This window comes from Protopterus annectens, chromosome 17.part0 (genome assembly GCF_019279795.1).
Source record: "Protopterus annectens isolate FY-2018-M chromosome 17.part0, PAN1.0, whole genome shotgun sequence".
Lineage (NCBI taxonomy): Eukaryota > Metazoa > Chordata > Ceratodontiformes > Protopteridae > Protopterus > Protopterus annectens.
In genome coordinates, this window is record NC_056751.1 from 613,110,112 (window position 1) to 613,133,769 (window position 23,658).

At 40.0% G+C, this 23,658-nt stretch overlaps 1 protein-coding gene across 1 annotated transcript in view; it reads left to right on the forward strand.

Annotated features, from left to right (window-relative positions):
• The window catches only part of LOC122791474 (hemicentin-1-like), an 810,132-nt gene that overhangs the window by 610,387 nt on the left and 176,087 nt on the right, over positions 1-23,658 (forward strand). Inside the window, exon 15 of the mRNA XM_044059217.1 lies at positions 20,396-20,422. Within this exon, the coding sequence (XP_043915152.1) occupies positions 20,396-20,422 (27 nt within the window). The remainder of the gene's footprint in view (positions 1-20,395; positions 20,423-23,658) is intronic.

The following is a 23,658-nucleotide window of genomic DNA, read 5'->3' on the forward strand; positions in this document are numbered from 1 at the left end:
ACATCACCAACAATAATGGTTTCATTAGGAATATGTTGAGAGAAGTATGAGAGTATATTTTCCAGCAGGGGTAAGCTATCCCCCGGGGCAATGTAGATTGCTATGTTGTGATGGTGGTATGGGTGTTAAGTGCAAGGTTGGTTGTCAGTATTTCAGAGGGGAAAAGGACGGGATAGTCTTATTAGGAGTTGTCATAGTAAGGTGGTTAGAGTAAACAATGGCAACTCCACCACCCTTTTTCATTTGGCAGTCAAGGTGCAGTGTACTATAGCCAGAAGGGAGAAAGTCTTTGTCATGATGTTGGGGTTTTGGCCAAGTTTCTGTTAGGGTGATGACATCAGGGGTGTGGCTTGAGATCCAAACATGAAGCTCACTAACCTTATTGAGTAAAAAGAGATTTGTTTGTTTGGGGAGGCAGATAAGTATAAGTCAGTGGGACTATAGTTATAGATGGAGTTGTCTCTTTTAAATCCATATAGCTGCATCTGTTAACTGCCTTTCTACTGTACTTCACAATACATACTTCTGTCTTACAGCTCAGTACCCCTCTATCTACGTACCACCATTCTTCTGTTCAACTATCCTTCTGTACCACCATTCTTCTGGCCAACCATTCTTCTGTGCCACCATTCTTCTGTTCAACTATCCTTCTGTACCACCATTCTTCTGTACCACCATTCTTCTGTTCAACTATCCTTCTGTACCACCATTCTTCTGGTCCACCATTCTTCTGTACCACCATTCTTCTGTTCAACTATCCTTCTGTGCCACCATTCTTCTGGTCCACCATTCTTCTGTACCACCATTCTTCTGTTCAACTATCCTTCTGTACCACCATTCTTCTGGACCTTTAAACTACTTCTTGTATTCCTCCTACCCACCTATAGCAACCAGCTCACTCTCGTATGAATCCTAAACCTAGAAATCTGTGTTAATAATGTACAGAGTAGTGTAGTTGCTTTACTTGTTTGCTGCTGGTTTCTCATTCAGATCTTACTCTCTTTCTCTTGTTGCTGATTAATTTAGGCCTTTAGCCATGTTTGTAAAGCGTACAATGCAGATAACACATTTCTGTACAGCAATAACTCTACTTAGCAGTTCTTAATGTTCAAGGTATTTTATTCTGTTTGTCCTTTGGTTTAATAGTTATTACTACCTACTCATTAGTATACCAGGCGCATTGTGTCTTCTAAGCATTAACTGGCAATTCTTTGTATTGTTTTTCTTAGTCTTATACTCTTTCTTTTTTACTTGTAATCTTTTGTGAGCTTTTTCCCCTCAGCCACCACTGAAAAAGGGCATTGTATCCAATTGGACTATCCCAGTAAACAGATGCTAATAAATAAGCAATCAATAAATCACTGTACCTCCACTAGAAGAGAACATAACTGTTCTTTCCTTAAAACGGCCAAATGGCTCCCAGCACAGGAAAGATCTAACCTTCTTCTAGAAACCCTTCTCCAAAAAACTGCGAAATCAGTACTCCTTCCCTTTCCTTGCATCTAGATTCACAATAAGATAAATTATATACAATCTCAGATGTCAACCTTCTCTCACCCCATCCCTGCATCATGTGGTGTTATACAGTAGCAGTAACAATCACATCTTCTCAGTCACTCTACCAAAGCTCTGACAAGCCATCCGGCCCGCAATAAGAGACTTGTCTACAAGTCCAGTGTTCAAAAAATGCTGAAACAGCACCTTTAAAAAAATCCACCTGCCACTGTTTCAGCAATCCAGGGATAGCCAGGCATTATCACATTTATCCTCCAAAACAACAGTAACCATACCACAGAAGTGCTAAACCCAATTTTCTCCTATCTTCTTTCCTTCCCCCCATTATCCCACTATTCCAATCCAGGCCCCCTTTCATTTCTTCTTGTATTAGTCAAATTTAACAAATTACAATTGCCCTACTCCTACTATGTTTCAACTACGTATATCATATTTATGAAACCCTTCTACTTCATAACCTTAACTACTACTTCTCAGCTATATCATATTTATGTAATTCTGCCTCTTCTTAACCTTCACTTTCAAGCGTCTTTGTCTCTGTTTCCACCTCCCTTCTGACCATCTCACCATGGTATTGCTTATTGGAATTTCATGAGTCATTTGTTTTCACTGTATCTTCTCTTGAATGTTTGTTAAATTGTATATATATATATATATATATATATATATATATATATATATATATATATATATATATATATATATTATTTTATGCTTTGTATCTATCATTTATTTGTTTATCTGTAGAGTGTTGTACACCATTGCCGAGCCTGAAATAGGTCTATTTGTGATAAACAGTTGTTTCTGGCTTAAGAAATATAGATACATGGTTAAATAAATAAACAATAAATAAATAAACATGGAAGAAAACCTCTCACATTAACTCACTAGCAGTAATTATCACACCTTCACAATAACACATCAATCACAGCACATCACTAGGTCCATTACCTGTGCTGATGGTGTAATCCTAGAACACATTCTAAAAGATCCCAGCCTCCTAGTTTGCAAGCCAATACCTATTCCTTTTCCACTCCCACATCATCCACAATGTTCACTCAAGTATCATCTGGAAAGCAGTCCTAATCTCATAAGGTCCACTGAGTCTGTTACTACAGGTGGAAAAGTTTTAGTCATAGGTGACTCTTTAGTTAAGCATACAGACCCTGCACTCACTAGACTGGACAAAAGCAGGTTGATTGTAGACTACTAGGACCTATAATGTCCCAAGGTCTGTAAGGGTTCTTAAACTTGACAAATATGACTATGACCTAGTGGTGGTCCATGTAGGAGTAAATAACCTGAGATGTTCTAGCATGAGGGGCCTGAAGAGAGACATGATAGAACTCACAATGCATGTCCTAGAGTCAGGATAGGCACTGATCTTGAGTAGTATTTTACCTTCACCAAGAACAATGCCAAGACACCAAGGCAAGATAATTCGTTTTAACAATTGCCTATGTAGTTGTTGTCATTCTAATGGTAGTCAGTATGTGTCAAGTCTGTGATGAGATGGACGATAACCTGTTTTGCCAAGGTGGATTACACCTCACATACCAGGGCTTCCACATAGTGACTAAAGTCTTTGCTGCCCCATACTGCCTTTTTTAATCAGAGTCCCTGCAATGGACATTCCACCATAGCAAAACCAAACTCAGATTTGTACAGTAACATGAAGGCATTACTTGATGAAAGAAGTCTAAAAAGAAAGATGCCATAATTCAAAGCCCTCCTGCAGCTCCAACACTTTCATATTTGTGCAGTTAGTAAGACCTGGCTTCAATCCAGTGGCAACACTCCATCTATACCAGGGCTTAGTACTGATCACAGCTTCAGGCCCTTGAGTAATTCTGCAGAAGTATTTGTATTTGTCAAAGACCTTCACATCACATTAATATTCCGCGACCTTAATTTGGACTCCCAGGAAATCCAAATCACTCTTAATAAATCCAACTGTTAATTCATTGCTGACTACAGATCCTCATTAATATCTCCCCAGTGTCTCTCAAGGATCATGGAAATTCTCTGAACACCCCTGAGGCAATACATTTAAAAAGTGAATACCTTCTTTCAATTACCCAGACATTAACTGGCACACTTACACCTCTAAAACTGGATATGCTCAACATTTCCTAGAATTTAACACCATTTTGCTGGTGCAAATTATAAAGCTAACTTAGAGGCTCTAACATCCTTGACCTGGTCCTCACAAATCTAACTCCTGCTCATTCTCTACCCTGCATCTCCTCATCCCTGGTTAAATCTGACCATAAATTAGTCATCTTCTTTGTCAGGCCTAGTGATACCACATTACTGCTAAATGAGACCATGTTTAGGGACTTCTCCGTGGCAAACTTACTTTGGCTTGTAGAAGACCTACTCAAAATTCCCATCGACCTCCCACAAATAGGCCCAGGTGAGAGAATTGCCCCATTCAACACCACCTTTTCCCAGCACCTACACTGGTGAATAGAAAGGTCAGCACCTGCCCACCCTACGTATAATAGTAAATTTGGGAATACACCTCTCACGTAGAACTCCCATATTAACAGTCACAAAACAAAAGAAAAAAAACAATGAAAAGTTATAAGAAATGCCCATTTTTATACCTTAAAACTGCACTAAAAAGTGCCAGCAAGGAACTTACGAGTACTATTAGAAAATGCAAATCAGGGAACAAGATTAAGGTCACTTCAGGTAGCAAATGGAACTACAAATATTTTTTTAGTTATGACAGGAAATTAAGGGATAATGTCCAAAAATGCAATGAGCTCATCCATAATAATATTGCACATTCTAATCTCAACGATATAGCCAATGTATTAGCAGACAAATTTAGTGCTAACTTTACCCAGTGTATTAACATTGTTGTCACCACTACATCAGAAATTGTAGCTGTTAATGGCTAAAAATAATACTTCTTGGGTCCAGATAACACACTTGGCTGCATTCTCATCAGTGGCAAGTGTGCACTAGCTGAACTTCTACTTAAACTGATCAGCTTCAGCCTATCCATAAGCTTTTACCTCATACTTGGAGAACAAGCACCTGGACTTGCCTACACAAGTGCAGCCTGTCTACAGACCTGGGTAATTATAAGCTCATCAGCTTTAACAGCCTATTATGCTAAGCCATGGAACATGTCATAACAGAACTCATTTTAGGCAATTTAACTGATCTAGACTGCAGTCATTTTGATGTTGTGAAAGGCAGGACCTGCATTCTGAACCTAGTAACCTTCTTTGAAACAGTGGTCACTCAGTGCATGTGTTTTTTCTCGACCTGACCAAGACTTTTGACACTATCCCCCATGCTGGTATTATTGAGACATTATGCAAACGTAATGAAACCCCCTACATTGTCCTTAGGATTGAAAATTGGCTAGCTAATGGGTCCCAGGTTGAGAAAGTTGCTGGTACCCTCTCTGAAATCAAAAGTATAACTGTCCTTATACTAAGTAGCCTACCAGCTGCTTGGAGGTTACCTGTGCATTTCATTTTGAGCCATGAAAAATCCTGTGTTATTTACCTGCTATTTCTTTGCAAAACTAGTTAGTTGCTCTGTAAATACCCACACTAGGGAACTAAATTTACACTCAACACATTCACAACTTCTAGAATAAGTTATCCCTACAGGTCAAACGGGTCTATATTGAATTACCAAAAATCCTCTTGCGCGAATAAGTAAACGTCGACACATAAACAGTGATACGCAAAGACAGCGAATGTACAAAACCACGAAATATAAAACGGCAAATCCCCATAGTTGGCCAACTCTACCTCCTGCTACATACTGCCTACTCAAACAAAATTAAAAAACACACTATACCCATAACTATATTTCACCTACATATCCCATATCCTAATAAAACTTACATGACACACAAATATATCTAACTATAAAAAACAACACTCAAAAAAAAAATATGACCGTATATACTCCGCTACTTAACTACATTACTATATATACATTAAACTTAACCCTATTTCTAACTTTAACATCTAAGTTAAACATACCACTACATATGCACTTACTTTAACCCGCACCCTAACCCTAAGGTCAGTAACTATCGCACACTTACCTTAGGGAGCTATACCGGATAAGGAAATCACCTACTGCCATGGACAACTATGGCAGTTCGATCTTCGGATCTTTGCGGTTCTGGACGTTCGCTCTTCCGCTGCTTCGCTGTATGCGTGTAAATGTTTACATATTTGCACAAGAGGATTTTCGTTAATTCAATATAGACCCGGTCAAACAAATTACTAGTTCATCTACTTTAAGGCTAGTCTTGATGACTGGATGGCTAGTCTTGATGACTGGATGCATATTCCAGATTTACACCAAGATTGCCATGTACGGCCTTGCTCGATTTGGGAGGTGAGCACTATTAAGTACTTGAAAAGGGAGGTGAGAACTTTTAAGTGTGTCTACTTAAACATGCATATGACTAGGCACCTTATGATCCCATCCCCCTGATCACTTTCCTGGTATTACTGCTATGTTTCTTACTTTATCTGAAGTCGGGATACGTATCCAGTTTATAAGAGTTGTCTGTGAACTCATTTAAAAAATAATTTCCAACAAAATGGATACAACAATAAATTGCAATTATCTCAAACAATCAACTAAAAAGTTCACTTTTCATAAAGCAACACAGTTTCTCTAATAAAGCAAAAAAAAGTTATGCATTTCAAGGCATTCTCTGAGGCAAAGCAAACAGCACAGCCATAGTGTGACTGAAATATGAAAACAGACTAAAACTCTTTTGAGAGATAGCAGCTGATGCATGCAATTAAAATCCATACTGGGTTGTTAGTAGCAGGAAAATGGAAGCCTTAATGGGGGTATGGGATGCATATTGAAGAGTGACTTGGAAGAGAGGTGGAACCAATGTAAGCAAGTGAGGCAGTATGTTCAGTAACTGATAGTTTGTTTATAGTGGAAACACATGCCTGCAACACAATACCGAGACTCTTAAACAATACTAATGGTCTTATTTTTTCAGACTTTTTTCTTCAGAAGCATACTACATCAACAAAACCATCTAAAACCCATCAGAAATAATTAAATGGTTTTCTGGTTCAGGTATGTGGTGTAGATTAATGGTAGTTAGCACACAGTTTGTTGCTTCCAATGCTTCTGGAGATAAACTCCAGTGTTAAAGCACAGGACACAGTAAGAATGCTCAGAGAATGGGCAGCCTGTAAATTTCCACCCTGATTAGAGAAAAAGAAGTTCTGTACTCACCATAACGTTCCATGTTTGTTGTCCATAATCTCGCCTTCATTCTTGACGGTTGGATTTGGAACTGAGCATCGGTTCTGACTTGGCCGTATACTAAAGCTCAAGAGCTTTCACTGGCTCAAGGCTACATACTATCCCAAGATGCCTAGCGACTGTTACCCAGATCTCATTTGAGATAACTAACCACTAGGCTATGCAACCCAATGGAGTTACTACAGCAGGTCTTCTGCCCATAATTCCTAAGGCATGAAGGGAATCAGAAACATATAGCTAATCTAGAGAAGGTCCTCTCGATCCTTCAGGAAGGGGGAAGGAGGGTGGGATGCAAGAATGAAGGCGAGATTATGGACAAACAAACATGGAATGTTATGGTGAGTACATAACTTCTTTATGTTATGTTCTATCTTGCCTTCATGTGTTATGTTGCCCTCTCTTGCCTTCATTTTTGATGGTTGGGACAGCATTCCTAGCACCTACTTACTTGGATGGCTCAAGGGAATAAACTCTGCAGAACAGTGGAACCAAAGGATGCCCTGCTCCGGGAGGCCACATCTACTTTGTAATGAGTGATAAAGGTATGAGGTTTAACCTATGTGGCTGCAGCACAAATTGAATCCAAAGGATGCCTAGCTTGAAAAGCAGTAGAAGTCAACATTGCTCTAGTTGAATGCCCTCTAATTTTTCCTGGCAGCTCTTTATTCTGGAAGTTATAGGCATAAGTAATGCTGTCTGTAAGCCATTTTGATAGGATCACTTTTGAAACTGAAGTCCTTTTCTGTTTTCTGAGAATGAAATACAGTTGGTCAGATTTTCTAAACTCCTTTGTCCTATGCAAGTAGAAATGTAGCTGCCTATGTACATCCAATTGGTGAAGCTCATGTTCTGCCTTGTTGCCATAACTGGGGAAAAACACCGGTAGCGCAATAGACTGTTTTAAATTGGCCTCAGAACAAACTTTTGACAGAAAGGAAGGATTTGCCCTGAGAGACACTCTGTCATTGTGGAAAATCATATAGGGAGGATGAACAGACAGAGCTTGCAGTTCTGAAACCTTCCTAGCTGAAGTAATGGCTATCAAAAATATTGTCTTCCAAGATAAGAACTTTAGTGGGCAAGAGGAGGCTGGTTCGAATGGAGGAAGAATTAAGGAGGATAGCACCAAATTTAGATCCCAAGGAGGTGGTGGTTCTCTTATGGGAGGTCTTAAAAGGAATGTACCCCTCAGATAGGCTTTGCATAATCTGAGCAATATTATGTTAGATCCCATGTCTCCTACGTGGTAGTTTGATATAGCAGCTAATTGTACTCATACTGTGGCTGCTGCTGCACCCTGATTAAAGGTTTCTACTAAAAATTCCAAGATTGCTGATATAGGGGCTGTAAAAGGGTCTATATGGTTCTTGTCAGCCCAACAAGAAAACTTCTTCCATTTGCTTGCATAAAGTTTCCTAGTTGTATGCTTGTGCGATGAAACCAAATGTGCCGCACTGCCGGAAACAGATCTGAAAGCCTGGCTAAGATGGAGGCTTTGAAGAGATGGGTGGAGTGTCCCTGACTGATGAGTCAGAAGATCCAGCACTGGGTCCAAGATCCAAGGCTCCTCCAGAAGATGGGGCCATAGAAAGGGGAACCATATCTGATGAGACCAGTAAGGAGCAATGAGAATCAGCTTGCAACTCAATGATCTGGCTTTCTGGAGAACTTTGGGTATTAATGGGAATGGGGGAAATGCATAAAGAAGTCCCAGGGGCCATTTGTGAACAAATACATCCCTGGGTGATTTGGACATGGCAAACAGGTCACAGCAAGGCTGGCCCCATTTGCGAAAAATTTGGTTCGCAATCTCCTGTTTGAGGGACCACTCATGAGGCATAAGAATTGCCCAGCTTAGATTGTCCGCTATCACATTGGATTTCTCTGGGATGTGTATTGCCATTAGAAAACACTGAGAAGAAATTGCCCATTGCCAAACTCTCTGAGCCTCTCGACAGAGGGGATAGGATCTGGTTCCACCTTTTTTGTTGATGTACCACACCACGGGCATATTGTCTGTTTGTAATGCAATCGTACCTGTTGGAAGAGAGCTCTGGAATACTTGCAATGCTAGGAGCACCGCCCTCAACTCTAGGACATTGATGTGCAAGCTGTATTCATGTTCTTGCCAAGTCCTTTGGACAGTCTGTCCCAGATAATGCCCCCCCACCCTATCTGGAAAGTGTCCATGGTTAATGCATCTACTGGTTGGGGAAGAACAAATGGTCTGCCTATCATTACCTGTGTGGACTGAAACCACCCTTGTAGGTCTCTCTTGCAGGTGTTCATAATGAGAATTTTGTGTGACATGGGCAACTCCTGCATAGACCACTGAGCGAAAAGTAGCCACTGTAATATTCTCATGTGTAGGCACGCCAGTGGGACTAGTGTTATTGCAGCTGCCATCGAGCCCAGAACCTTGAGGACAAATTTTGCTTGAACTTTTTTCCTCCTGAGTAATATTGACACCTAATGCCACAGTGTTTGAACTCTTTTGTGAGTCAGTTTTGCCACCGTGTCTTTTGTGTTTGTCTGCCCCTATAAAGCTAATATGCTGTGATGGCAACAAGGCAGAGTTTTCTAAATTTATAGTAATGCCCAGTTCAGAGCAGAGATAAATGGTGGTGTCTGTTGTCCTGGTTAGTAGATGCTCCGTGGTAGCAGTCAGGAGCCAGTCATGTAATTATGGAAACACCCAGAATCCTAGATGCCTCAGGTGAGTCGTGACTACTGCCACGCATTTGGTAAACACTCTGGGGGCTGTAGTGAGGCCAAAGGGCAGACCTCTGAATTGGTAATGACTGGCTCCCAGCCGGAAGTGTAGATATCCTCCAGATCATTTGTCCATCTTTGTATTGTAGTACGCATCTTGAAGACCTACGGAGCCCATCCAATTGTCTTTTCCCAGAAAGGGGAGTATAGACTGCAGTGCTACCATCCAGAACTTTGTTTCCTTTACCAACTTGTTCAGTCTGCTGAGATCCAAATTGGTCTCCAGTCCCCTGTCTTTTTTGGAACTAAAAAGAACCTTGAGTAAATTCCGGATCTGATTTGGTCTGCGGGACTTCTTGGATGACTCTTGTTTTCTAGCAATCTTAGAATTTCTAGGATTGCTTTATTCCTTTGACTGGCTGGTATGTCTGGGATGGTCTTTGATGGAAGGGGTGGAAGGGAGAAAGGAATGTTGTATCCCCTGGATATGAATGACTGTACCCATCTGTCTTGAGTCATGTTTAGCCAGGCTTTTGGGTACAGTGATAATCTCTCCCTGACTGCCTCCAGAGGTGGACAGGAGGGCCTCCTTTCAGGAGCACTGGAAGGGTCTACCTGAGAACGTATCTCTGTCACTCTGATTCTGTGGACCCCCTCTGCTGTGAAGTCAGCATCTTCTGTTATTATTTCCCCCTCTGCCCCTGGTGGAAAATTCATCATGAGCATCCAGTGAGGCTCCTTTGGATTTCCAGAACCACATTTTACCGCCCTTCTGACCTTTGGGATAATGTCTAGTAAGGGCAGAGCAACATAATTCCACAGCAGACAGAGTCTTGCCATCTTGCTCACTCCTGGTAAGTGTCTCCTTCACTTTTGGTCTGAGCAAAGATGAGCCATCAAATGAGGTGTCAATAAAGGAAGACTTGAAGTGTTCGGCAAAGTCACAAAGACACATCCATGAATGTCTCCTCAGAGCTATTCCTGTGCCTGCTATCCTCCTCATTCCATCAGCTGCATAAGAAATGAGGCACATGGTGGAGTTAGTTATAGAGGTTAAGGATGCAAGTTGAGAGTTTATCTTGTCAGATGCCCGTGCAGCTGTAGCACTTTGGAGGGAATCTCTTAGCTCCTTAGATCCCTCTGAAGACGAGTGAAATGGGATAAATAATTAAGCAACCTAAGGGTAAAGGTCACTGAAGAGAACATATGCTTCCTGTATCTATCCATTGTTCGAGACTCCTTAGTCGGTGGGTGGACAGATGCAGAAGTTTCAGCTAATTCCTTCTTGGTGGCCGCCGACACCACCATAGCATCTACTGGGACACCTTTGGTCAAACAACTGTCTGCATTCTGGGGCTGTAATGAATTTGTTGGGCCTCCTTGCAACCAGATCCACTGACTCTGGAGAGCTCCACACTTTTTGACTGACTACACCCAGTAGCTGGTTGAAAGGTGGAGACACCCAAGAGGTGGAGGGTCAAGAACCAAATGCCTCCAGGTACACTTACTCATCTTCAGAGGGGGAGAGGTTTTTCCATCCACCTCTCTGTTTCAGGATCTCTATGATGTTTGAAAAGGAGACATCCTCAGACGGTGACCATGGGGATCCTTCTGAATCATCTAAGTCTGTATTGGATGTGACAGACTCAGGTGAGTCTATGTGTTTCCTCTTACATGTTCCCTGGGGAGTCTGTGTTTCCTCTTATATGTTCTCTTCCTAAGGACCTCCTCGGGGGGATGTTCTGGGGAGGTTTCGGAAGAGAGGGTTTCACCCATTGGGTGTCCCAGGGCATTGGTTCTCTATGCTGGGGCTGGAGGGATGGTGTAGAGGTTGACACTGGCCCTTTGGGGGGAAGAGCAGCTGAAGCCGAGGGTGGAGCAGTCTCAGAGGAAAGCACACTCTCATCACCTCAAAGGCACCATGATCCGGGGCAAGGAGAGCATCCGGCTCTGAGGAACTGGGAGATCTCCCCTGCACCAAAGAGGATGGCTTTGAGGCAGATGTGGGAGCTGAACTCATCTTCACTGAAGTCCCGAGTGGTAGAGTTGGATCCAACGAGGGTCTGGTTCAACTGTCCACCCAAGAACTGATGAGGGAGTTTCAGCCCCCAGACAACATCAAAGTAATTGGAGTGGAGATTGGCACTGAAACTCCAGGAATGGATTTCAGGTCTGATGGTTTCACTACTAGGACTTCCAGGCACTCTGGCTCAGAACTCTACTTAGTCAGAGGAGGAACCAAAGGAAAAACAGTACTGGGGGCAGCTCTGTGACCTTCTGAGCTGGGCTGGTGAGAATTTTTGCCAGGGCTGGTGTATGAAGCAACCTTCTAACCACATGCTCCACATCATCATCTGAAAGGCTCCTGGATGACCAAGAAGAATGGGAGAACTTGTAGCTACCCACCACCCATTACAATAGATGAGACTGTGGCACCAAACAAATCGGGTCCAAGGACAGTGACCGGCTCCTTTTCTGACTACTAGATGGTTCCAAAACTGAAGGTGGAACTGAAGTAGACTTTTCCTTCTCAGAACCGACAGGTTTTGGATCCAAAGAACTCAATTTTTCAGGTCTCTTCGACAGCTCAGGAGCTGGAGCCAAAGAAGTCTTAGATGATTTGTCTGAAGGTTTGAAGGCCTGAGTCCCTTCATTTGCTGAATCAAAAGGTCCCTTTAACAAACCCTGAAGAATTAGCTGATTTTTTCATTCCTGCAGGGCCCTTGAACTAAACGCATGCAAATGGAACAGGAATCCTGCAGGTGGATGGCACCTGAGCAATGCACACAACTAGTGTGACCATCAGTGATTGACATTTTTTGTGTGCAAGAATCATACTTTTTAAAGCCAGACTGTTTGGTTTCTTTAGACATCCTGTCACTGTTAGTCAAGATTCACAAACAGTAGTGAAAGACACCAAATTATAAAAAGGGATTTCACACAAGTGTAGACTACAAACACAACTCCTCTAAAAAGAGCGACAACAAGTTTTTTTTTTCTTGAAGGAGAGTAAGAGTAAAGAAAAAAGTTAGGGGAGATGCCTCTAATTTAAATGGAAAAAGGAATACCAAGGGGAGCCCCCTAACTAAAAACTGGCTAAGGGGAGAAAGAAGGGAATCCTCTAACTTAAGTGGATTCCTAAAACGGCAGAGCTAGATAGAGGCCTAGAGAAAAAATGACGGCCCACACAAAAAAACAAAAGACAGATCGGAAAAGTCCTTTAACAAGAATACGAAAACCTTAAGATATGGCAGACAAGAAGATTATACTACTATCCAATTATAAGTGAACAATTGTACAAAAAGGTTAAGAAAATTTCCACTTAGCCTGAGTCAGCGAAAAGGCAATCCTGAAGCTTCAAGCAGCAAACGAGATCTGGGTAACAGTCACTAGGCATCTTGGGATAGTATGTTGCCTCGAGCCAGTGAAAGCTCTTGAGCTTTAGTATACGGCCGAGTCAGAACCGATGCTCACTTTTAAACCCAACCATCAAGAATGAAGGTGACATAGGACAACATAACATTGAGTGTTTTGCTGCAGGGTGTTAATGTACAAGTAATGCCCACTGAGAAACAAGTCTTCTGCTTCACAATAGCATATCAAGCTGCCATGAAACTCAAACAGTAAAAAAGCAAACAGCCCCCATTTTTTATGCCCACTAAACAGTGCTTTGCTGTTTAGTGAGTGTAGAATTGACAGATTAAGTAATATAAGCAATTATTTACATCCCTAATTTATTCTTCTGTGCACTGTAGCCTCTCACCAGTTATTAAATACCTCAATTATGTTATTTAAACAGCATGCTCATTCTCCAGATGTGTTTGTTTTATATGTATAAACTATTTATCCTAGCCTTGGCTGTCATTTTCATTGATTTCTTACTATTAGTCAGATACACTGCCTCACCATAAACTCATTTAGCATGACTTGTCACACCATGAGCATGTCTGTGAACACTTTCTGCAAATGCCACAATTTTCTCATTATTGTCCCAACACTCAAATGGAGTCAGACAACACTCCCTCCCATGATACACTGACTTCTTTAACAAATACTATTTTAAATTAGAAATATGCTCCTGTATCTCACCCTTATCTCCCCTTATAAAAGGAGTTCCCCAGTATCAGTCCTCTTCCTTTTACTTTTCTCATTGTACATTATCCACCTGTCTGGAGATCTCCTTCAACTCAGTATAATACTCTACATAGATGACATGGTCATTTAAAAAGGTAGCATTGAAGTTGATCCTCTCAAAAAGCAGTTGAAGATTAACTCAACCAGCTGTCTTACTAGCTGACCTATAAAACAAAAAATAATCCTTAATGTCAAGAAAACCAGAGAAGAGAAAGGCTCTAAACAATTACAAGACAATGCGGCATACAACACAATAACAAAGAACCAAAGCCACCCCATAGTTTAAGAACCAGGATGTCTGATTAGAAGAAAGCCTAAAATTCCAGTACCATATCATGAAAACTAAAGCCAAGGTAAATTCACACTTCTTCTCGACCCATACAATCTCCAGTCCCCCCCCCAAAAGACAGGACAAGTTTTTAGACAGGAGTCCTCCTGGCCTAATTGAGGTCTACCACTCCTTGATCACTCTTCCAGTCAGAATTTCAAGTCCCTACAAGTCATATCTAATAATGTCTGCAGGTTCATCTGCTTACATAAAAAATAGAACACATCTGCTCTGTTTTTAACAAAGCCAAATGATTACTCACTGAACAAAGGTGCACCCACCATTTCACCTCCCTGACATATACTTTTTTTAAATTTACATATGTTTCTGTGTTTTTGTTGCATGGTTACAAGGATAAATCTCCCCCAACAGCCATAGCTCCACATCCCAGAACACATCCTCTCTTGGCCCCATCAAAGCAAATTCCACAGTATAGAGTGCTTCTCACTTTTACCACACATTTGGAAATCACTTCCAATCAAACAGCACTTACCAATTACCTGCAATTCTTCATACGACCAAGAGAGTTACTGCTTTTAAAAGCCAAATGTAAATGCTGCCAAGCAGGAATCATTAACTGAAAAATGACCCTCCTTACCCTCTCTTCCCCTCCCCTATATTCCACTCTCTCTTACTTCCCACTAATGCCTCATTTTACACCTGACCAACCACTCCTAACAGATTCTCTTATAATCGCTCCCATTTTCCTACCACCTCTACATTTATACTTTGGCCCCAAGGCATATTAACCTCCAGTATATGTACCCTCATCACAGAGGTATTATATTACATACAAGCTGCTCTATGCTTCTTCATGCTAATGGATGCTGTTTTACATTTGTTTCATTTGTATTAGTATCTGTATTTATGCTGCTTTGCAGTTATATGCATTTTGTATGACTTTCTCATGTATCATTTTATTCTTTTATACTTCCAGTGTCTCTGTTTCTTTTAACAATAGTGTCTCTTTTTATCTGGACATAGACTGAAACGATCCATAGGATCAGCACTTTGCCCCAGTTAACACATGGAAATAAATAAATAAATACATACATACATAAAGGACAGTTCATGATTGCACTCTTCAGTCAAAGTAGCTTAAAATAAACTGGACTAGATTGGGGCACCAAACATCGAACAGTGACATCTCGTTTTTGATTCAAAACCCAGAATTTTAAAATTGAAGTTTCTCTTGACAGAACTGACATTAAACATTGTTTAGAATATGTTTTACTGTCTTTGGTGTTGCTACTAGTGAGAGAGTTTTAATCCCCTTGAACCTCCCCAGTAAGTCATCCACTGAGTGACATGTCAAACGTGTATATATAATGCATATAAGTACAGCAAAACTGTTATCCCCAAACCATACTGCTAACTCACAGCCCCTTTTAAGAATTCCTAGAGAGGAACTGCCACACTGAGTCCTTCCTCTCCATGAGAAAGGTGAGATATTCTGATAACAACCTAGACTGAATGCAAAAAGTGCAGAGTAATGCGCCTTAGAGAAAATATATTCAGGAAGTACACAATGTAAACCAAAGTACATCTTCAACAACAGAACGTGAAATGGACTTTGGGTTAACCAAATTTCGTAAAGGTAAGTAGTCATCTAGAGGCGACAGAAAGGAATACCGAGAATATTTTATTCTGCATTACAAAGACAGAGATGCTGGCATGAGAAAGAACATGCTTGTATCTCTAAATGGTCAGCTGGTGAGACACTTTTAAAAGAAGGTTAATTGAAATGCCGTATGAAGAAAGGGGAAGGCGAGGCAACATTTAAATGCATAACTTTGAGGACTGGAGGGAAGGTATTACTGTGAAGGAAAGTTTTAATTTCATAAAAATAAAACCAATTTTGGGAATACTTTTGTGAATGTAACATTGATATTAAGAAGTATTTTTTAAAAGTATGGTGCGACTGCCTAAAGCAGCCTTCACTTGAAGAAGCTGAAGTGAAAAAGAGTGAACTAATTCACAACGTTCAGACAGACATTAGTCAGCACTCAGTAGGCTAAAAGAGTAGTTTTGCTGAGTAGTCCTTGTTAGTCATTAAATATGATGCCACCATGAAAAGGTAAGCATCCAGCATTCTGCAGAACATTTTTGTGACTTGTCATTAATCCATATCAAGTGTATAAGAGGAGGGTCTTTGTACAGTATGAAACACAAACTTTTTGATCATGATTTTGTGATAAGGTGGGTTGTGAGAGTGTTGTGCTTTGGTGTTTTCTCATTAATTGTCAGTCCTCTTTCATAAAATGTAGATATATGCTGGGAGGCATACCCATGAATAGCTGATAATGACAAACATTCAGGCACATATGTTTTATGAATAAAGAAATGCTCCTTGCACCAAACACTTAGGGAAAGTAGCCCATACCCCTGTATTTTATGCTTCAAACTTCATGGTCATCATTGGCTCTGTACAGCTGTGCCCCCCCCCCCCAGACACCCAAAATATAGTCTTAGGATTACTCTGCTCAAGGCAACAGTGTCTTATCCAGGTGACTGATGAAGCTGCCATATCAAGGTCATGTAATTTTACTTTTGTATGAATTGGACAACTGCCTGATTGGGTATTAGTAGAGAACCCCAACCTTAAGAAGGGTGAGGAATTTCGTCACTAGAATTAAAACACCACAGGTTACAGTTACATGCTTAGGAGGATGTAAATAAAATAGGTAAGAGATGCTAGTTTTTATAATTACTGGAGAGATGATTAGATATAAACTTATGGTAATGTGTTGAGATCTGAATGCTGCAGGGAAATATTGAAAATGACATAATAATGATTACTAAAGATATTATGGAGCTTGATCTCTTTAAGTAGTTTAACTAATAGTGACTGATGTTCCTTGATTCCCTGAATGTGGGGATGGGAAAATGAGTCTCATTAGCTCTTTTAACAGTGTATTGGGATAGTTGGAAATGAAACAAAACACCTAACATTTATATTTATTGTAAAAGCTGGAGACAATATATCCCAGGCTGCATCCTACATGAACTAAGGCAGGAACGTGCAGCACCATTATACACCCTATTCAACCAAAGCCTAAGCACCTGCTTCATCCCAGCTGAGTGGAGAACAGCTACTGTCATCCCTTTACACAAAGGTGGAGTGTCCACCAATCCAGGAAGTTATAGAATCCATCAGCCTAACTAGCCTGATCTGCAAGGCCATGGAGCAGATTATCATAGACCTCATTAACAAGGACATTTAGCAGCCTCCAGACACTTGATCCCACAAAGTTTGGTTTTGTCAAGGGGATGTCATGCCTGTTAAATTTGGTCGACTTCTTTGAGACAGTCACCAAGGCCATAGATGAGGGGAAGACGGTGCACACCGCCTATCTTATCTTGGCCAAGGCCTTTGATACTATTCCCCACTCAGATATAATAGATAAACTGTCTCAACTAGGCATCAATCCATATAGAGAAACTCTCTCAGCTAGGAATCAATCCGTATGTTACCAGATGAGTAGCAAACTGGCTCATTGATAGAACCCACCTAGTCAAAATAGGGGAAGCCACCTCAAGTAGTAGACCCATAACAAGCGCTGTACCCCAGGGATCAGTCTTGTGGCCTCTACTGTTTGGGATGTACTTCTCAGAGGTGCAGGCCAAATCTAGTGGGCTATGGCCGACCAGGCTTGTAGATGACTGCAAGCTGAGTGCTATTATCAATTCCCCTAGTGTTGTGGACATCCTCCAAGAGGGTCTCACCCAAACAAATGACTGGGACCAAAAACATAACCTCAAACTGAATGCCAAAAAATGCATCATCATCCCTTTTGGGGGACAGTGATGTCCCTACAAATTATCACATTGATAATAAGGCACTAAGCACCCAATCAGTCATGAGGGACTTGGGCACTCAGGTGGATAGCAAACTGACTTTTGACCACCATATTGCATTCATATTTAGCATTTGTTGATCAGGTAGTCCAATTTTTCAGAAGAGTGCCTGGGGAGAAAAATCTCCACAAAATACAAGGTACAAGAATGAAGCAGGGTTATAATATACAAAGTTCTTACTACATATTATGCAAATGAGCATATATATATATATATATATATATCTATATATATATAGATGCAAACACATTATGCAAATGAGTATGTGTATTTGCAAATACATTATGCAAATGAGTATGTATATATGGAATGGTAACATCAGTAAACAATAGCACAATGCACTAAGATATATGAAGGCAATACAAAACTGATGATCTGTCATAAAAGAAAAAGCTATGTTATAGGCAGCTGTTTAAACACTGTAAAGGAAATCAAACAGCCAGACATTATTAGAATTGGAGGGTGAAAGAAATAGGAAGAGCTGTTGGTTTATAACAGTGAATACAGACCCCCCTCATATTCACTGGTTAATAAATTTGGCAACTTCTTAGACACTGCTGCAAGTTTTTGCCTTCATCAACATGTAGCTATTCCTTGCCCCAAGTAATAAAATTCTAAGTAGTGTGTTATCTCATTCTAATTAAAGATATGATATGTTCAGGCAATATCCCTTTTTAAAGAATTCAGATCACGTTGGTGTTAATAATGTTGCTATTGTAACTTCTGATAAGGTTGATCATAAAATTATGTCAGTAAGGAAGTATAAAATAGGTAGCTGGCAACACTGACAGGGTAATGCATGACTGGAGATTGAACTTATTTGCTAAGATCAGCTACAAAGGATTGGGCACTGTTTTGTGTTGTATTTAATCATCTTATTGACAGACATGTCTCAAGGGTCTCATGAATTATAAACACCTTTTTCATTGAACAAGAAAAATGATGACTTGTATAATAAAGAGGATTATGAGTGGGTCATTGACAATAACCTACTTATTATGTGTTTGAAACATGGATGCCATGAATTTCACCTGAAGAGCAAAAACGTATTTTAAAGGTTATGCAGGTGAAGCTAGTCTTACATCAGTATTGTGTCCTATAAGATTAAACATTGTCATTCTTGACACAGAAACTGCGGCAGGATCTTCGTGGAATAGGTGGTTGAGAAATGCAAAGCCACATCTTTGTCAACATTAAGTAGTTCCTGACCTTACTTCCACCCTCCTCAGTTCAGCACATCCACTGTTAGCCTTTCCACCCTTCCATTTGACAAATGTCTAGAATTATCTTTGTTGTTTGTCATAAATGTATATATTTATACTGACATAATTTTCTCTACTACATGTACTACAAATTATTGTGTGTACTGCAATGCCTTATTTACTGTTGATTGTACCATTTTATACTGCACTAAGCTTCCTATTGTTACAGTTATATCTTTACTTTTGGAACATGTTCTTGTCTGAGACTGAAATTGGTCAGTTTTGATAATTACCCCAGTTAAGGAATTCATATAACAGAATAAATAAATAAATGCCATGCTTAAGGGAGAAATTTGAATTAGGACTTGCTATCTATCTATCTATCTATCTATCTATCTATCTATCTATCTATCTATCTATCTATCTATCTATCTATCTCTGTCTCTCTAATCTATCTTTGTGTGCTTCCATGCTAATATAATGGTCTGCAAGATAATTATGATATCACTATAGAGCTAGTGTTGTGGTTTTGGTATCCTGTACTTGTTTTAGGTAGTGTTTTTAAAAGTTCTGCCGACTGATTAGAACCAGTAGAAGTGTCACATATACCCTTTGCATGAAATTACTTTAGTTCCAACATAAACTGTACCTCAATTACTAGTCACTGCAGTGTGATGAAACCAAAGATACAGAAAACAGAAGGGAAGAGGTGGAAGCGGACACTACACCATTTTGTATCATAGGCACTAAGATGGCTGACTGGTTTCCCATAGGTTGTCCGGTCCATGCAGCACTCTTACTACTAATTGTGACTGGAGCACCCATACATCATTTACAAAATGCACAATGAGTGCATGTTTTTTGTTACATATTCCTTTTCTCCCACATATAACACTATGGGCTGAGTGACATTCTTACTACCTTCAAAATATATTTTGACTCAGGCAAAGCAGGAGATTTAAACTCACTGAAGTAGGGATTTTATTAGCTGCCTCCACATTTCCATCTCTTCCAGTTTCATAACTCTCTATTTTTTTTTTGTTATGTATCTGGCCTTAATTATACTCTTTGAAATGAGGTTAATATACACATTCAGGCCACTATGCCACTCAGTAATGTATATTTGTATATTGTTCTTGACTGCATGTTGTTTGCTGAATTTTAAAAGAATGAGTTGATGGCAAGATGAATCATACCTTTCGGAATACTGGTTTTGAACAACATATATGATATAATGAAACTTTATATATTTTACTAAGTTAGAAGACCTCACTAACTAGTTAGAAAAAGAGTTGAATCAGATATGTGTCATATAGAATATAAACTGTTTTTAATTCTTTAAAAAGTGTTTATTTTTTGTCAACAGAGTTGAAAGCACTTCGTGAACAGCAAGGTAAAGATGCCTCCCTTTCTTATTAGGCACTGTAGATTACGGACTAATAATGCCTATACTTACAATTTTAGGCCATTGCAAATTTCCAATAATATCGGTTGCTAAAAGTTAAATGCCATATTTAACACTGTGATCTGAATTTACTTTTATGACAAGTAAGTGATAAAATGAAGAAAATAACACACATTACATCTTCATTACCTGCAACATACTGTATTTGGTAAATATATTTTTGTGCCTTTAGTTCAATCCCCACAGCTGACCATCAGCTGCCCTTGCTTCCTGTCCTCATCTGCTGGGTCTACGAGAGCTACCTTAGCCCTTCTCCCAGCTAGACATAACCCGTGTTCAGGGCTGAAGAGGAGGCCAAGATCATAGGATAACATCATGCTGCTCTCAGGGAGTGGTTTGTAATATTTCCACACCACTGTGTGTACCCAGTAACACCCAGAGGTAGAATGCAGGATGTATAATAGACATCAGTGCAGTATTACCCTTCACATCCACAATGGGCTGATGTCAGCAGGATAGTCATCCCCATCAAGAAACACATCACAGTTGTTTTTCTAATCTTCACCAGATGAATCAAACCATGACTGTGTGCCCTGAGTATGCACACCTCCCTCCTCACCCCAGGATGGACACTCCATCCTCCTTGCCTGTACTATCAAGTGCTCACACCACTAATTGAACTCAGATTGCCTGGACTATAGTCAGGTCCTTTATCCCTCTGTGCCATTCGAACATGCTTTCATTTTATTTGCAAATTATAATGTAATAGGCTTCCCATATGCATAGGAATTGCTGCAGTCTTTGGTATCTTGCTTTCTGATTATTTTGTCTAAATGTTTTCTTTCCATTAATATTTTGCCGTAATGCACACAGTTTTAAACATGAATAAATGCCAATTTAACTATGTATTATATGAATAATGTCACCATTACTTTTTTCCCGTGTAAATTTCCAGATATTTAGTGCATTGATTATTTTAAACTGAAATCTGCTATATAAGACAACCACCTAGATATAATAAAATCTGTATGGGCATTGTGTACAGCCTACATGGAATGTTGCCATGTCTGTGTAAATGGTTCCCCCTTGGCCGCATGCCATACATACTAAACATGGCATGTTGCCAAGGGACAGTTGTGAGAATCGGTTATTGAATTAGTGTAAGGAGTGTGATGCTAACTGTGTCTGTAGATGAGTAACACACCCACTGCACTGTCCAATAGGAGTATACCATTATAATTTTTTTTTTATTTTTACAAAAAGCACATTTGTGTGGTGCAGAGGGCAGCAGTGCTAAGTAGTGCCGAGACACCAGACATCTAAAAACAGAAACTGGATGTATTTAATTATTTATATAAAGGTCAAGTTTAAGCATAGTTGAGCTGGTTTGCATAGCGAGGCGTGGTGTTCAGCACTGCTTAAATTCGGCTCAGAGGTATATGTAAAAGTATAGCAACATTTCACACATCCATGTAACTAAGTGGTTACAGTTACGGCCTCATGTGCAGTAGGTGCAGGACTGGGATACATGGAAGAGCAAATTAGCATTGCTGTTGGAAATAAAAATTATGCAAATTATTTTTAAATACTGGCCTACTGTGCTCAGCTAAGCTCTGCTAAGACCTGGTAATACCTGCTAAGCACTGCATAAATAAAGAACAGCAGCTAATGTTTATGCACTGCTTGGCACCACTTGGCTGGTTTGTGCAATGCTAATCAGTGCTAAGCAGACCGGGTTTTTGCAATGGTCAGCTGAGCTGCACTTCTCTGAGTGGTGCTAAATGACACACCAAATTTTTAAGTATTGTCTAATGGAGTGTAAGGGTAGGAAAACAGGCTGTATTAAGCCCAATAGGCAGGAATACAGCTTAATCCATTGGAGTTCTGATGCTGAATAGTACAATGGCAGGCGGTGGAGAATATTCACGCTTTTGGGCACAGTGTTGGGGCATTCAGAAGTCCAGCAGCATGGTTGGACTCCTTGTAAAAAAACATGAAGGCCGGCTTATGCAGGAAGGTTACCAGAGATCAGAGTGTAAGGTGAAGACCTGGGACCAGCTGGCAAAGGACCTCAGCAGTGCAATTGGTATCCCCCACACAATGTCATCACCACCATGATGACCTGAAAAGAAGGAAGGGGGCTCTCTTGGATGAAGAATTCCGAGCTGGGAATGTCGCACATATGCAAGTACCATTACCTGTGTTTTACCAATATCTAATCTTGAATGTGTACTAAACAGATATGCATAATGGTGTCCTTCTCTCCCAATAGTTGCAGAGCAGAGGGTTTGCAACATTGAGGTGCATGCCAGGTGCTTGGCCAGGTTGCGCAGTGAGTATGGTGAGTACAGATGTATTTTGCTACCTTTAGTCAAATAATCAAAAAGAGTAAAGAATTAAGTGCGATTAGGTATATACAGTAAAGATTTTATTGCAGTGAATGTGGACTTACACTTGTACTGCAAGATGTACAGGCTGCCAACTGTAATGCCATATGCAGGGAAGACTAAAGCATTAACTGTAATAAACTGTTATATACAATAAAACTTTTAGTAGTGCAGTAACTGTGTTGCAACACCTGCAATAAAAACATGAAATTATATCAGTAACTGAATGAAGGCTTGTCTAATAAATTCTGTTGAGTAATGACTGTGGCAGTAGGGCTGTTTTCAAGAAATCAATTATCAAAACTGCTCTGCAATAAAAACATAAAATAGTTTCCATACCTACATGAAGGTATGTCTAATAAAGTATTTTGTGCAATAGGGCTGTTTTTCAAGAAATCAATTATTACAAGTCTTCTGCTATAAAAATCACAAAATAGTATCAGTACCTGCATGAAGGTATGTCTGTTGTGCAATACGTGTAGGTTCAAAGTTGTTTTGTAAGAAATCACTTATGATGACTGGTCTGCAATGACACATGGAGCAATAGCAATAACACCTAGATAAATTGTGTATAGCAGGATTGTCTTGTTTTCACCGCTGCATGTCAGCTACAAGCATTCAGGCTGTGAGCTATGGTGCTGCAGTCAGGTATAACAGTGTACTAGTTGTATACTGCAAATAATAAACCATAATTAGATATTGGTTGCTGACTTCACAGATATTTCAGCACACTAACAATGTAATGTGTACATATGAATTTTACGTAGTCATATATACTTTACTTAGTATCACCGTCATGCTTGAATGTCATGCATGTGTGTTCAATTGTCACTGTAG